At 40.7% G+C, this 15,734-nt stretch overlaps 1 protein-coding gene across 2 annotated transcripts in view; it reads left to right on the forward strand.

Moving 5' to 3' along the window:
- Positions 1–15,734, forward strand: part of SMC1B (structural maintenance of chromosomes 1B) — a 91,918-nt gene that overhangs the window by 75,423 nt on the left and 761 nt on the right. The window contains exons 16-24 of one of the 2 annotated variants that reach the window (XM_061205436.1): positions 643–784; positions 1,660–1,805; positions 3,586–3,739; positions 5,795–5,893; positions 7,728–7,884; positions 8,386–8,540; positions 9,553–9,704; positions 11,812–11,881; positions 14,932–15,042. In XM_061205436.1, coding sequence (XP_061061419.1) covers positions 643–784; positions 1,660–1,805; positions 3,586–3,739; positions 5,795–5,893; positions 7,728–7,884; positions 8,386–8,540; positions 9,553–9,704; positions 11,812–11,881; positions 14,932–15,042 — 1,186 coding nt within the window. The remainder of the gene's footprint in view (positions 1–642; positions 785–1,659; positions 1,806–3,585; positions 3,740–5,794; positions 5,894–7,727; positions 7,885–8,385; positions 8,541–9,552; positions 9,705–11,811; positions 11,882–14,931; positions 15,043–15,734) is intronic. The other variant, XM_061205437.1, reaches the window with a different exon arrangement.

Below are 15,734 nucleotides of genomic sequence, written 5' to 3' on the forward strand. Positions count from 1 at the left end.
TGTGGGGACTTTATGAAGCTAGCAAAGTAGGAAAGTACATCAGGAAGGAACATGTTCTTAAATTCCCAAGTTTGGAGTTTGTGAATGAATAGCTATTTGAAAAGACTGATTGGCTAATTAAATAAGAATAAACATATAAATTGTTACTTAAAGAAAAAGATAAGGGAAGGAAACTATAGATTTTAAAGGATTTAAGAAACATATTCATATGCAGTGTATGAATCCTGATGCAGTTTTTGTTTTTAATTAATGAGACCCAGGAAATTTGGCAGTGAAAGCATTTTGATATTAAGGATGTTATTATCATTTCTACCTTTAGTAGTTTATGGTTATGTATTAAAAATCACTTCACTTTTGGAGATACATGTTAAAATATTTATAGACGAAATTATATGATGTCTGAAATTTGCTTTAGATAATCCAGTGGTGGGAAAGAGTGATGAGTGGGATTATAGATAAAACAAGATTGACCATGAATTGATACTTATTAGAGTTGGGTGATAGCTATCTGGGAATTGATTATAGTATTCCTTTTATATTTATATTTGTTTGAAATTTTCCATAATAAAAACTAAAATAGAGTTTAAAAAATAATTGAAGGACTCTGTTTACCACTTGTAATGCTTGACTTTATTATACTAGATTAGAATTTGAGAAACAAAAAACTCGGCTTAATGTTCAACTTGAATATAGTCGCAGTCATCTGAAGAAAAAACTGAATAAGATTAACACATTAAAAGAAACTATCCAGAAAGGTAGAGAAGACATCGATAACCTAAAGAAGGTAATTAATGATGGGTGGCTGAAGTCATTGAAATGATGACTTTCTTCCATGATTAAACATTCGTTGAGTTCCTGAAAAATTCTAATAGTGATAGAAGGTGAGGGCGGGGTGCACATTTGAGAAATACTTGAAGTACAGTCCACACAGCTTCATGAATTATTAGATATTGGGAGGGGTGTGACACGGATGAGTCCTGAATTCTAACTTGGGTGATTGGTGGATAGGAGGAGAGATTAAGGAGAGAAAATTCTGGACCTGTGGAGCATGACTTCCCTGTGTGACACCTAAATAGCAATTTCCAGCAGGTAGTTAGAGAGGACGTAGATAACAGAAGTCTAGGCCGGTTTAGGGGAGTAAATTGAATCCTTATGTGAGTGGGTGAGGCTCCAACCAGAGAGGAAGGCAGTGAAGAGCAGTGGGGCGAGGATGGAGTTCTGGAAGGAGAGGCCACATAGGTTATGAAGAGAGCCCGAAGGGGTGGTGTTACAGAAGCCCCAGAGTGAGAGGGAGAAGGAAGTGAGGAAAGTTGTCGAAAAGGTAAAGTCTGGAAAATGTCAATTTTCAAGAGGTCAAAATCTGGAAAATTGCCGATTAAGAGGTCATGGTAGCAAGAACATTTTTTCACTGGACAGTGGAAACAGAAGTCAGATGGCAGCAAGCTGAGAAATGAATCCAAAGTGAAAGAGAAAGGTAGGTAGTGATTACCCGGAAGTGTAAACAAGGGTGGGTCATGTTCTGTGATAGAGGTTCAGGCAACCTACAGGATAGGGGTTTACCTTGGAATGCCTGGGTTTGTTATGTTAATAATAAAATGATCTATTGACCTTATTAATGTAGAAGATGGTAAATCTACAATGTAAATCATCTCCATTCAGGCTGAAGAAAATTGTATGAAAATTATGGATGAACTCATGGCGAAACGGCAGCAACTTAAGGACATATTTGTCACTCAGAACACCAACACTGAGAGAGTCCAAGCGCAAACTGAAGAGGAACGGAAGACGTTTTTGGCTGTTGATAGGTGACTAAGAAGTTTATCAGAGTTTAAAAGATGTTTACCATCAATTTGAAATTTACTATAGGAAGTTTTATTATTTGAATATACACCCTTTGTTGCTTTTGGTCCCACATCACACCTATCAAGCACTGCAGTTTGGGGGAAAACCAAGAGAGGTGGTTAGTTGTTTAGAGTGAATAGTTCCTTTTGATGGGTGAAAACATGGCCCTATAGAAAGAGTTCCTTACCCTAAATCCCCTTGACACCAGTACCTTCCTACTGGGGAGTCTCCTGCTAGTCTGTCTGTGTGACAAAGCATAGCAGGTGAGACGTAGAATCTGGAACTACACTGCATGGTTCCATGCCCCAGTTTTGCCACTTATTTACTGTGCCTTCGTTTTCTCATCAGTAAAATGGGGATAATAGTAGTGCCTACCTCATAGAATAATTGTAAGGATTAAATGAGTGAGTGTTTATATGGTACTTAGAACAGTACCTGGTACACGATAAGCAGGTGTGTTTGCCGTGATGACCAGTAACGCTTTGAGTCAGCTGGCTTGTTGCACCACAATGACATCTGCTTTCCTGTGTGACTGACACAAACATAAGTGATCAGATGAAATGAGCTCTGTTTTTGTTCAACTTCTTGGCATTTCACAATTTCCCACAATGTTCAAAGACCTTTAGTATTTCAAGATACAGCCAGAAAATTCTTTGTCTAAAATTTTTGAGTGGAATTAAGTTCATTTACTCTTGATTTTTTTTTAACTCGTATTTAAACAGAACCACATCCCTGTCATCAGGTTTTTAAAAACCATATAATTCTTAATTTATTTTATTTTATTTCTGGTCCTGTTTCTGGGTCCTCTTTAACGTCCCACCTTGTTTCAACTGGTAAAACTCCCAAGCCCTCAGTAAGATAGAAGGCATTACATTAGTGGTGGTAGTAAAAAAAATTGAGACTGTCAGGTGCATAATGACTTAACTGGTAAGACATTTCTCTTGCTAAGAGACTCTTTCTCTTGGTTTGATGTTCTAAAATGTAGAACTTATACTGAAAGAGAAATGCAGCTTGAAAAATTGTACAGATTTAAAAATAAGGTAAGTAGGGCTTCCCTGGTGGCACAGTGGTTAAGAATCCGCCTGCCAATGCAGGGGACACGGGTTCTATCCCTAGTCTGGGAAGATCCCTCATGCCGCGGAGCAACTAAACCTGCGTGCCACAACTGCTGAGCCTGCGCTCTAGAGTCCGCGAGCCACAACTACTGAGCTCGCGTGCTGCAACTAGTGGGCCTGCGCTCTAGAGCCCGCGAGCCACAACTGCTGAGCCCGCGTGCCACAATTACTGAAGCCCGCGTGCCTAGAGCCCGTGCTCCGCAACAAGAGAAGCCACCGCAATGAGAAGCCCGCGCACTGCAACAAAGAGTAGCCCCTGCTCGCCACAACTAGAGAAAGCCCATGCGCAGCAACGAAGACCCAACACAGCCAAAAATAAATAAATTAATTAATTAATTAAAACAAAAATAAGGTAACTAGGAAAGCGCTGTATTGGTGCTAGCCTGATTAAAGTAATAATATTTATTATTGAAAATCCTCCCTTGGATTAAATAATTATATTCATGGCCTTTGTCAGGAGTGTTAAAGTTTAAATTACAAGCATCCATGGGCTAACTCTGCAACTTACAGCACTCATAAGAAAAAATCTTTTTTTTTTCATGTAAGTTTATAACATGTTTTTCTTCCTTGGTGCAACTTTACATAATTAGTAAAATATAATCACTTTTTCATATCTGTGTATTTACAGGGAAGTGGGAAAATGGCAAAAAGAAGTTGTAATGCTTCAAACTTCTCTGGAACAGAAGCGGTTAGAGAAACATAACATGTTGCTTGATTGCAAAGTTCAAGACATTGAAATAATTCTTTTGTCGGGGTCATTGGATGACATCATTGAAGTGGAGGTATTCTAGCAAATGATTTTAAAATATGTGCAGTTGTGTGGAACTTAATGTAAGGCCTTTGGCTGCTTAGTGAAGTTGCATCTATGCAGATTCTTCCTCTTGTTCTAAAGCTCCTTTAGGGGCAGAAAAGACGTCTCTAGGAGGGAAAAGGGACAGGATGGTCCTCATGCCAGAGGGCTGGGCATTTTGTGCAGTTCTCTTATTTCTCTTGCTAATCCATGTCCTTTGAGCCCCACAGGATGGACCAGAGTCTCTTACCTGTGCACAGATGCCCAAGAGGGGTCAGAGACTTGAACCTGTTGGAGTTAGGGGCGCTGGGGAGGCGGTGTGAGCCACAGGCCAGGTGCCATTGGCCTGCTGGCGTGAGCACTTCTCTGTACTCTGGTAACGTTGTCCGCGGTGTGTGGAGGGGTCTTGCTCTGCACCTTCACCGACAACCTGAGGTGGTTCTCAGCAGAAACGTGCCTCACTGAGTCTGTCCAGGTGGTGAGAGTGTGGGGGAGGCAACAGCAGGCCCCACGGAGCCACAGGACGAGACCAGCGTCAGCCAGCAGTGGACGTTTCTCTGTTTGCCTCTTTCCTTTCTTCCTCATCACATTTGTATCGCACAGTACTCTTTAGGCTGGCTGGAAGTTTGTACACCCTTAGTTCTGTCACTCATGTTAAGAAAGATAAGACTATACAGTTCAGGAAGAATATCTTACTGTTAGCCAATCCAGAGGATGGTGAAAATAGTTATTTCTTTTACCTCTCAGATTATCTCTGAGTTCTTCAGTGAATCTCTGTGGTCTCCCTTCCACATCCCTCCTCCCCTTTCTGCTCTGCCCCCAGTCAGAAATCCATGCATTTCCATCCAATTTCTACTCCAGAAGAGGCCTTCAGTCCTTTGGGTTCTTCAATTTGAAGTAACTGTAAAACAATTTTTCTCTTGCTAATATTGACCACTTCTCATAGCATAATTCTGGTGTGATATTATACTCAGACGTCCTTTTTCTTGGGAATTCCCTGGCGGTCCAGTGGTTAGGACTCAGTGCTCTCACTTCCGGGCCCCCGGGTTCGATCCCTGGATGGAGAACTAAGATCCCGCAAGCTGCGCAGCTCAAGGCATCAGATGACTCATATAGAAGCTTAATACAAAATACGATGTTGAATCACATAAACAGGAATCATGAGATTCAGGATTACATTTTGTATTCAAGTTCCACTTCTTTGTGAACCATTTTAACATAAATATATTACATAAAATATAGACTTAATTCCAAAAGTAGTTTTATTGGGTTTGTTTCAGCTGAGAACATCTAGAAAAGAGTGAGTAACAAAGCGGTTTTTTTCTCTTAATTTGTAAGTCTTTGTTTTTGGTATCAGCAGTACACCAAAGACCAGCCTACAGCTTAGTAAGTGCTCATGTATTTGTCCCTTCTTTCCTATTCCTCTCTCCATTCAGAGTGATATATATTGAAATTGAAATATATTGCTATGTTGTCAGCATTGCATTAGGCACTGAGACCACAGCAGTGAGTATAACTGCCAAAAATCCCTTCCTTCACATTCTGCTAGGGGAGAGATAGGCACAGAAACAAAATGGTAAACAGATAAAATATTTATGTATTTGGTGATGCTATAGGCTAAAGAAAATATAAAGCAGGGAAGGGCATAGAGAGTATTGGTGGAGGAGAGTTTGCAATATTAGATGCAGAGGCCGTGGATGTCCTGAGAGAAGGCAGCTGGTTAGCAGACAAGGTAGAAAATGAAGAGATGCAGACATCTAGGGGAAGGGTGTCCAGGCAGAGGGCAGTGTGCCAGCCCTAAGGTGGACGTGTGCCTGGTCTGTTCAAGGAGGCCAGTGTAGTGGGAGCGGAGCGAGTACCAGGAAGACTGGCACAAAGTGAAGTTAAAGGGGAAGGAGAGGCCAGACCATCACGGCCTTGCAGGCCGACATCAGGGTTTTAACTTTCAATCTGCATGAGGTGGCAATCAACTGGAGGCCTTGGGACAGACAGATGAGTAGAGATCACCATTTCAGATAACAAGGAAAGGGCTTCATATGTTTTTCAGTTGGGACCTGAAGCAGAAAGTACCCAGGCAACAATGGATATATATGAAAAAGAAGCAGCCATTGAGGTAGACTACAGCTCTCTAAGAGAGGATTTGAAGGTAATTGAAAGATTTCTGTTGTTCGTGACTAACTCATGGTAATAGTGAATATTTAAATACTGCAGAATAATTTTAGATGATAGAGCATAAATTTAGGGGAAAAAGTAGATTTCCTAATGATTTTTTAAGAAATAGTCTAAATAGGTTACACATAAAATGTTTAAAACATTTAAAGTTTTCATATCATCGTTTCTCACTGTGTGTTCTGTAGAACACCAATACCATGAAATGTCTTGCCAAAGAAGAAAAGTTTCTGTCAGTGTTTTGAAAGTCTATTCCCTTCTTGGAGATTCAGAATGAATAATAAAGTCTTTGAGAAGTCCTGAAATAGACAAAAGTAGCCAACATACTCCAGCATCCTGAATTGCCCTGTCCGTGTCCCAGTGCAGTACCCTCAGGAGGTGACAAATCCTTCACAGCTACAGAGCACAAACCTGGAATCCAGTTTCATGGTCTCATTAATTTAGCAGCTCTTACTCTTTCTCTTAACCCTATAGCCATATTTTGCTTTGTGTTTTGACTTTGTCCTGAAGCTGCTTCTCTCATGAGGGCAAAATGACTGTAGCCTTTCTTGGCCTTCCAGCCACCTAACCACAACCCTCAGAGAAGAGAGAGGCTGCCTTTTGTAGTGGTTCTGTTCTAAAGATTGAAGAAAGGCTTTTCCACAAAGCTCTACCAATTGTCCCCTCATCACAGTGGCCTAAATTGGGTCACATGTTCATTCCTGACCAGTCACTGTTGGGGGTGAGATGGACTTAGCTTTAGACCAAGCAGGGTTCATGGGACGTATAAGGGAGAAATGGTCAAACATGGGCTCTGTTAGAAAGAAAGAAATGGAGAATGGACACCAAGTAGCAGTAGCTACCACATCTTTTAATTTCAGATGTTTCTAATGTATTTTGTTAGATTTGTTGGGCTCTTTTCATTGTACTTGTGGTACTTTTGGCAATCAGAAAAAAGCTCTTATCTATTTTATAGTCTATTCAGTGCCTTCGTATTTAGGAAGTCCTTCCCCACGACATTGCTGAGTAAATATTTATAAATATTTTCTTCCTGTTAGTGATTTTTTTGTTTTCACTTACCTACTTAATTACTCTGAAATTTATCTTTATATATGGTATGAGGTAAGAATCTGTTTTTTAAAAGGTATGTAAGTTAACCTAAATAATTCTTTTCCCAATGAATTAAAATGTCACCTTTATCAGATATTAATTAACCCCCTCTAGGGGGGGTCAAGAAAGTTTTCCTGGAAGGTGATGCCTACATCACTTTTTCCCTTCTCTCTTCACTCAAGTTAGTTCTGCTCATTGTTTAGGTTTCAGCTTAAGTGTTACCCCTCCAGATGGGTTGGATCCCTTCTGCCTGCCCCATAATACCTGTGCTTGCCCGGTGGAGGGTTTCACGCTGTTGCAGACGCCAGTTTGCATGTCTGACTTCCCTGTGAGCTGTTTAAGGGCAAGGACAGAATAGTTTTCATCACTGAATCCTCAGTGTCTAATACATAGTACATGATCAATATTTTTTAATGAATGAGTAAATGAAGTGATATGTGAATTGTTACTTTTTTAGCCAGATTAAGAAAGATGAAGGTGCAGCGCGTTCCAAGAGAGCAGCATCTATGACTCTAGAGCTATGAAAGAGCACAGCCAACTTCAGGAAGCTACAGCAGTGTGACCTGACCGCACTGCAGACTCAGAGAGGGCTGCAAAGGAGGGCAGGAGTGGATGCGGAGGGAGACGGGCCAGATCCCGAAGGGCCCTGTGCCTAATTATTGTACCTTAGCAGTTTGGATCTAAATGGCATGCTAACCATTGCTGTTCTTTGCCAATAATAGGCTCTACAATCTGATAAAGAAGTTGAGGCCCACCTTAGACTCCTACGGCAACAAGTAGCATCCCAGGAAGATGTCCTGCTGAGGACGGCGGCCCCAAACCTCAGAGCCCCAGAGAAACTAAAGACTGTCAGAGACAAGTTTCAGGAGTCCACAGATGGTGAAATTAAGCTTTAGTTGTTAGCAAGATCATATTCATGGGTGTTAGGGGTTTTGATTTCTATAACGTTTACTAATAATCCCCCCTGAATTGTACCTTTGTTTTTATTATATATATATTTTTCCTCTGTTATCTTATAGTAATGTACTTTTAATACTGAATCACTAATACATTCCTTTTTGAAAAGCGTTCTGCTTTATTTTAAAAACAGGTGTACTGATTATTTTAGAATAGTGTCTTATTTCATACCAGCATGAGAGGCATACTAGATACTCTGTTGGAGTTTGTTATTATTATTTAAAAATCAGCCCTACCAGAAAAAGGGCTCATCAATTTTAAGTCATTTTCTTGGAATTAATAACAGTTGAGGTGTTTTGAAGGTAGATTTTACTCAAGACAACCAAACTCAAAATCTAGTTTAAAAAGTATTTTATGCTTTAAAGTTGAAATAAGAGAAGCCCTTCGTGGTCTCCAAAATAAAGAACATTGATTCTCTCTTAGCTTTTGAGGCCAGCAGAAAGGAAGCCAGAATACGTAGGCAAGAGTTTGAACAGGTGAAAAAAAGGAGATACGATATTTTCAGCCGGTGTTTTGAGCACATCTCAGTCGCAATTGATCAGATCTACAAGAAGCTCTGCAGAAACAACAGTGCCCAAGTACGTATTTTTCACCTCAAATATGAGTGGGAACTTTGTGTTCTTGGTGGTGTGTTTTTTTTCTGGTGGGAAATCGCCACCACACTATCTGAATGACCCACTTACCGGGCAAAGTCAGCTCATGAAAATTGGTTATTGCAGTGACCTGTGTTCTAGGTCCTACTCATTCCACCACTAACCAGCCTGGACAAGTCAGAATCTCTCTGGTCCTGCTTCTTCATCTGCAAAATGAGTGGGTTAGATCATTTGGTTTCCAGGTTCTCTTTCAGTTCTGGAATTCTGTCACCTGTACTAATTTGATTTTATAGAGCCGTCTCTGTAGTAAAGTTAGGGTAATGTAGACGATCTGGGGAAAATGGTTGATCTGGGGTCTGTGGAGTTGCCCAGAGTAACAAAGGAGAGGGAAAGAACTAAAGGCAGCGTTCAAATCTAGACACGCACCTTGTACTGGTAATCTCTCCATTCCGTGATCAGCATCCATAGCAAATACTGTGGACTTGAATGTGGACTAAAGATGTAGATCTGATCTTATATATTTGCTTTTCCCTCTTTCTCATGGTATTCTTTTATGACTGAGGTAATCCTGAATCATATATTTAGAATTTCCACCAAAAATAACTTATTTTCAATAAAGTAAGACTAAAAGAAACCCATTAACTCCTTGAGGGCAGGATTCATCAATAAAGATTTGATGAAAGGACCAATGAAAGAACTGAATGAAGATTGTTTTAGTAAGACTGCAGCATATGCTTCTGAGCTTTGAATGGTAGCCTGGTGGGAAGGCCTTATCCTTTATGTATGTTAGAATGTTTTCCCTCTACTCCCTGCCCCAGACACCATTGCTGTCTGTGATTACATATAGAGCTAAATACATTATTTACAGGCAGTGATATTTTTCCATCAAAACGGAGGAAAATCTAACCAAGAGTATTTTGTAAACTCTGTTGCAATTCCAAGTTGAAATTTACTAATAGCTTTTCTGCTGCTGCTAAATAAATAACATGTGTTTCAGGCATTTCTTAGCCCAGAAAACCCAGAAGAGCCTTACTTGGAGGGAATTAGCTATAACTGTGTGGCCCCAGGCAAAAGGTTCATGCCAATGGATAATTTGTCGGGGGGAGAAAAGTGTGTGGCAGCTTTGGCTCTCCTGTTTGCTGTGCACAGGTAAGGTCACAGTGAGCTATATGATTTTGCATCAGGGCAGAAACCAAATAGACCTTCCTACAGAAGACCTGCTAATTACTTGTCTTTAGTCATATTTAGCGTATGTGATACAAAACTGTTTTTTTCAGCCAGACAATTCAGGTTATGCTGTAGGCCTGTAACAATTTAGACAGCAAATCTAAGAGAGAATTCAGTCTTTGACAGATTTTTATTCAATTTGTTATTATCAGTAGCTACTAATATTCCAGCTTCATAGAAAAGAAAGGAGAAAAAGGAGTATCAAATGGCCAGATGTGAAATCAGGATTGCCAAAAAGCAGTACCAACAACAAAGCCAAACAAAATAAAAACACCTAACTTGTATATTATTTTCCTTGTCCCTATTCAGAGATCTGCTATTTAGTAAGGAATGTTAAACAAAGTATTTCTTCTGAAAAAAATGTTTAACTTCCTCATTTCCACTTATGATGGTGACACTTATGTTTGTAAAATAAAGCAAGGGAAAAAATGTTAGCTAAAATTAAGGCAATTAACTTTTGACATTCAAAGCATTAGCTGAAGAACTAAGGTATAGATGATGCTGCCTCTATTTTCATGATCAGAAAGATCAACATAAAAGTTTTACAGCTGTTTTCTACTGGTCTCAAGAAGGAAAAGGAATTGGCAATTACAGGAAAGGGAAAGAAAATGCCATTAATGCAGGAGGACTTTGGGAAAAGCAGGAGGCAGGAACTTAAACAGGAGCCTGTGTGAAGTAAATCTTAGCAGAGTAAGACTAATGCTAGGTGTCACCCCCATCCATTTATTCAACAGATATTTATTAAATATTTACTGTGTGTCGAGTGGTGTTAACAGACATTAGAGGGACTTCCCTGGTGGTCCAGTGGCTAAGATTCCATGCTTCCAATGCAGGGGGCCCGGGTTCAATCCCTGGTCAGGGAACTAGATCCCACATGCCGCAACTAAAGATCCTGCATGCCGCAACCAAATAAATAAATATTTTTTTAAAAAAGACATTAGAGACAGCAGTGAAGAAAACAAATTCCCTGCCTCAAAGATGCTTCATTTTAGTTGAGGAAGACAGATGATAAATAAGGTGTATTAGTAAAGTAATTCTCTAATATAGAGACTATTAGAAAATGACAGATGCTATAGAGAAAATTAAAGAAGGGAATGGCAATAGTAACAGGGAAGGGTTTGCAATATTTAAGTCTTCTGGGAAGGCCTATTTGAAAAGGTAGTATCTGAGCAAAGATTTGAAGAAATTAAGGGAGCAAGTCACGTGGATGGATGTTCTAGGGGAGAATTCTAAGGGAAGAATGTTCTAGACATGAGGAACAAGTGCAAAGGCCCTGAGGCCAGAGTGAGCCTGGCACCTGTAGAGAATAGACTATATGCAGCAGTGGCAGGCACAGGGTTAGGAAACTCCTGTAGCAGTCAGGGTGGAAGATCATGGCGGGTTGGACCAGTGTGGGAGCAGACACGGCGTGGGGTAGGAGGGACCCTAATCAACTGGAGTGATAAGAGCTGCCATTCACTGAGCTGGAGAGGACCACAGGAGGGATGGGTTTGAGGGGTAGGTGAGGAGTTTGATTTTGCACGAGTTCAAGCTAGACACCCACATGGAGTTGAGGAAGCTGTTGGACCCGTGAAGCCAGGGTTAAAGAGAGAGGTCAGAACTATCAATAGGAGATCCTTAAAACCTTGAGAGCAGATGAAATCACCAAGGGAGCTAATCAGATAGAGGAGTGCTCTAAGCGCTGAGCCCCGAAGGCACTGCAGTGTCAAGAAGTTAGAGAGATGAGGAGGAGCTGGTAGGAGACCGGGGCCTGTAGCAGTGGGTGAGGCACGGGGAGTAGACCATGTCGCTGTCCTTGACATCAGAGGAACGGGGAGGACCGCCCCCTGGTACCATCTGCAAAGGTCACCTGGGATGTGGACTGAGAATTGAGCGTTGTATTTACCGACATAGAGGTCATTGGAGACCTAGACGAAAGCATCCAAAAGGACGTGTTTTATTTATTTATCCTGAATACTCTTAGTCTTGGAGGAGACTCCAAGTCTTGTAAAACAAAGTTGTAACTTAAGCGATTATAATTTTTTTCTAGTTTTCGGCCTGCTCCATTCTTTGTTTTAGATGAAGTAGATGCAGCCCTGGACAATACTAACATTGGCAAAGTAAGTTCCTTTCTGCTTTTAATTTCCAGTACAGTGTCTATAATTCAAGGATCATGATGCAGTCAGAAGGCAATTTACCCTGAACAAACATAGTTTATTTGATAGTTGCTGGTTAAAAGTAGATTTTTTTAAGTGAAAAATCTAAAAACAAGATGATTCAGGGTAGCAGTTTTCATTCAAGGTTTAGGGGACCCTCAATGAGTTGCTGGGGAGTCAAGTGAGAATCACTATACTGGATCCACAACATTGCTACTGGGTGACTTGCTTTTCCCTAAATCTAGGTTTTGGGACCTAGAGGGTCCTTAATAGTAGGCCACATGGCAAACAGGACCAAATTAGTGTTTAATAAAGTCCAAAAATAACATATCTAAATAAAATTCCAAAGGAATTAAAGTTCAAAATTCTGCTCCCCTTCATTTATTAAAATTTATACAGTCATTTACTACACTTGCACTGTTTTCAGTATTTGAGACCATGAGGGAACTAAGGACAGAAGTGAAAGTCAGCCTTAAAGATCAGTGCATAGATACACAAAGCCACCTGAGAGACAGGCTCTCAGACCACACATCCTGACTGTAAATTTTTGACCTGAGAATGGGGTTGACCATGGACATGTGACCAAAGGATAGAGGCAAACACTGGCAGTACCTGTCACTGCCCAAGGCTGGGACAGCTCCATCCTGCAGAGTCCCTGTGTTGTGGTCCTACTTCCAGAGCCATCCATTTCCAGAAATGGATGAATGAAACTCCTGGTTCTGATTCCAGGTTCATCCATCTTCCAGAAATGACTGGGCTTTGCATTTACAGCTGCTTACAAGGAGGCTGCTCTGGTCATGCTGACAGAGATAGCTCTGTTAATTTGTAAACTGGCATTCTGGTTTATACCTTAGTCTTATGAGCTTGGTTAATGAGTCCAGCCCCGAGAGATGTATTCAGTCTTGGGGTGCCACCCTGATAGGTTGAGTCTCTGAAACTGACCTCCCTGATTCCTTACTCTGTTGAACCTCATGTGTAATGCCTGGGAGAGTCAGGGGATTTTTCAGGAGCTGCAGCCTGGGGTAACTTCTAATTTTAGGCAACAATGTCATCTTTCAGATTTCCCAGGCTGTATTCATCTAACCCAAACCTCTCTAGGACCTTATTTATTTTTTTATACTTTTTTTTTTGGCTGCGTTGGGTTTTTGTTGCTGCGCTCGGGCTTTCTCTAGTTTCGGCGAGTGGGGGCTACTCTTAGTTGTGGTGCGCGGGCTTCTCATTGCGGTGGCTTCTCTTGTTGTGGAGCACGGGTTCTAGGCGTGTGGGCTTCAGTAGTTGTGGCACACGGGCTCAGTAGTTGTGGCTCACGGGCTCTAGAGCGCAGGCTCAGTAGTTGTGGTGCACGGGCTTAGTTGCTCCGTGGCATGTGGGATCTTCCCGGACCAGGGCTCGAACCCGTGTCCCCTGCACTGGCAGGCGGACTCTTAACCACTGCGCCACCAGCGAAGTCCCGGACCTTGCTTTTTAAACATGTCACAGCGTACATAAGAATAGCACATCAACACCACACCCACAGAAGTTAGAAAACAAGTCCAAAGTCCCCTGAACCTTGTAGAGAACAGGCAAGAGCCACATTCTGTGACCTACCAGAGACTTCAGGATTACTGGGGGAAGAAGAAAACACGGGAAGAAAAGAAAATCTTGATTTGTCTCTTTTGAATGCCAGCCAGTCTGCATCAGCTAACTGGACTCCATAGCCTCAGTCATTTGGGAGAAATTTCCCCTCAGAAGGTTAATTTTAGTACTTTGTATCCCATACCCTTTGTGTGTGGGCTGGGGGTGGGATCCATCACTGTGGACTGCCCCTTCTCTCTGTAGCATTTAAGGGATCCGTATCTTCTAGCAAAATTTAGATGTTCGTATTAGTGGCATCTTCACATACTAGGTCTTTCTTAAGACTCTTTTCTATTTGCACCTATCCTATGTATTAAAAACCTCTAAATTTCCAGCTTCCCTTTGAGATTTACGTTCCTGGCACCCCGTTGCTGAATTGAGTATAAGCAGTGATGTAACATGAGCAACTGTGAAGGAGCTTCCACTCCCTCTTGTGATCTGGGTGCCCAACATTTATCGTAGGTAACTTTCCTAGCAAAATGCATGCCTTACCGTATTTGCATCCCATCTCCTCTTCCATTCTGTCAACATCCCAAGACTTTTCAAAGACCTGAATCATAGTGGCTGCCATTGCCTCTAATGCGGCAGTTCCTTCTATGAATTCAGCCTCTTAGCCCAAAGCCGTTTCCCTCCTCTCTCATCATTCACCTCAACTAGTGACTCATTCCTCAACTGAAGCTGCCATTCCTGCTTCCCAAACTTGTGTCCTTAGTATCTTGGGTGCAGTCAGGACCAACACACATGGAGAAGACACCCTCTTGGCTTGCAGAGAGATCCAGGGAGTTGGCAAGTATCTTGTTAAACTGTGGTTTGAGTCTAAGTTCTTTATCATTCTCCAAATTCTGAGTAGTTTGTTCACCAAGACCCATTTCTATCCAGTCTATCTTGTTCTTATTCTCATTCCTTGGAATTAAGCCTCCTGAAGGAGCTGTTGAGCTCCCCTCTAACCAAATGAGTTGATTATGGATTATGAATACATATATAATCGCCATATTTTTCCCATCCTGAGGCTTTCCTGGCAATATAGGAAGTTGGAAGTTTAAATACCAGCCCTTCACCCTCATAAAATATGAGTGGTAGTTTTATCTTGTTGTAAAGGTTGATTGCATATTCATGATAGTATCTTAAGTTAGAGCTTTATTCTTAAAAAAATATTCTTCCAAGTTTTCAGTTATAGAGTTAATGAGATTTATATTTTTTTTACTAACCTCTTATTTTACAATCTGAGCTATTTCCATTTCTGCAGTTGTAGTGGATTTACTGAATTAACAGAAAGGGAAGTAAGTGCCTTGTCACCTAAAATGGGCAGATTCAGAGACATGCAGAATCACTGTCCTCAAGACCCCGAGAAACGAGGCCTTTCTTTACTCATGAAATGTGTGCTTTCTGTTTCCTCCCAGGTATCAAGTTATATCAAAGAGCAGACTCAGGAACAGGTTCAGATGATAATCATTTCCCTAAAAGAGGAGTTATATTCCAAAGCTGATGCACTGATAGGCATCTATCCAGAGGTAAAGATAAGTAAATGGGGGAGAGGAATAAGATCACCTTAGAGTGTCCTGACAGCACAATTACAAGTTCCTAGTGAAGTCTATAGATACTGTTTGATTTCTGCAGTTTATAAATATAGGCTTAAATGATTTTTTAATCAAATAAGACTTAACAGTAACTACTCAGATATTTTTCCATGGCAGTACACAGAAATTTAAGATATATTTTAAGTGAAAAAGCAAATCGAAAATTGCAGAACAGTATGATAATTGTTTATAAAATAATAGTACATATTAACTTAGAATAAATTGTCGATATTGTATTTCATATTTCTGTAATGTTTGAATGTTTTAGGCAAAAACAAATGCATTGTGATAGAACAAGGAACCATTTATCTTCCAAAACTAACAAAGGAAAAAAAAGAAATTGACAAGTTCCAAGTTAACTTAACTTCTAGAATTCAAACACACCTTTCTTGAGCCACTGAAAATACCTGAGCTAATGAAGCAGGGCAACTCATTCAAATCATTCAATTCTTGGACAATTAGGTTTTATTTCCTGTGTTTTCCTTTAAGCTAAGATAAAAATTAATTTCCCTTCCTGTGCCTAATTAATGTCAGGGGATCACTGGAAATATGCTGCCGGAGAGAAATGGAAATTCTCATTACCAGTGTAGGAGAGGGATAAAATCTTTTCCTACCCAACTCAGGTT

The sequence above is a fragment of the Eubalaena glacialis genome, chromosome 11 (genome assembly GCF_028564815.1).
Source record: "Eubalaena glacialis isolate mEubGla1 chromosome 11, mEubGla1.1.hap2.+ XY, whole genome shotgun sequence".
Lineage (NCBI taxonomy): Eukaryota > Metazoa > Chordata > Mammalia > Artiodactyla > Balaenidae > Eubalaena > Eubalaena glacialis.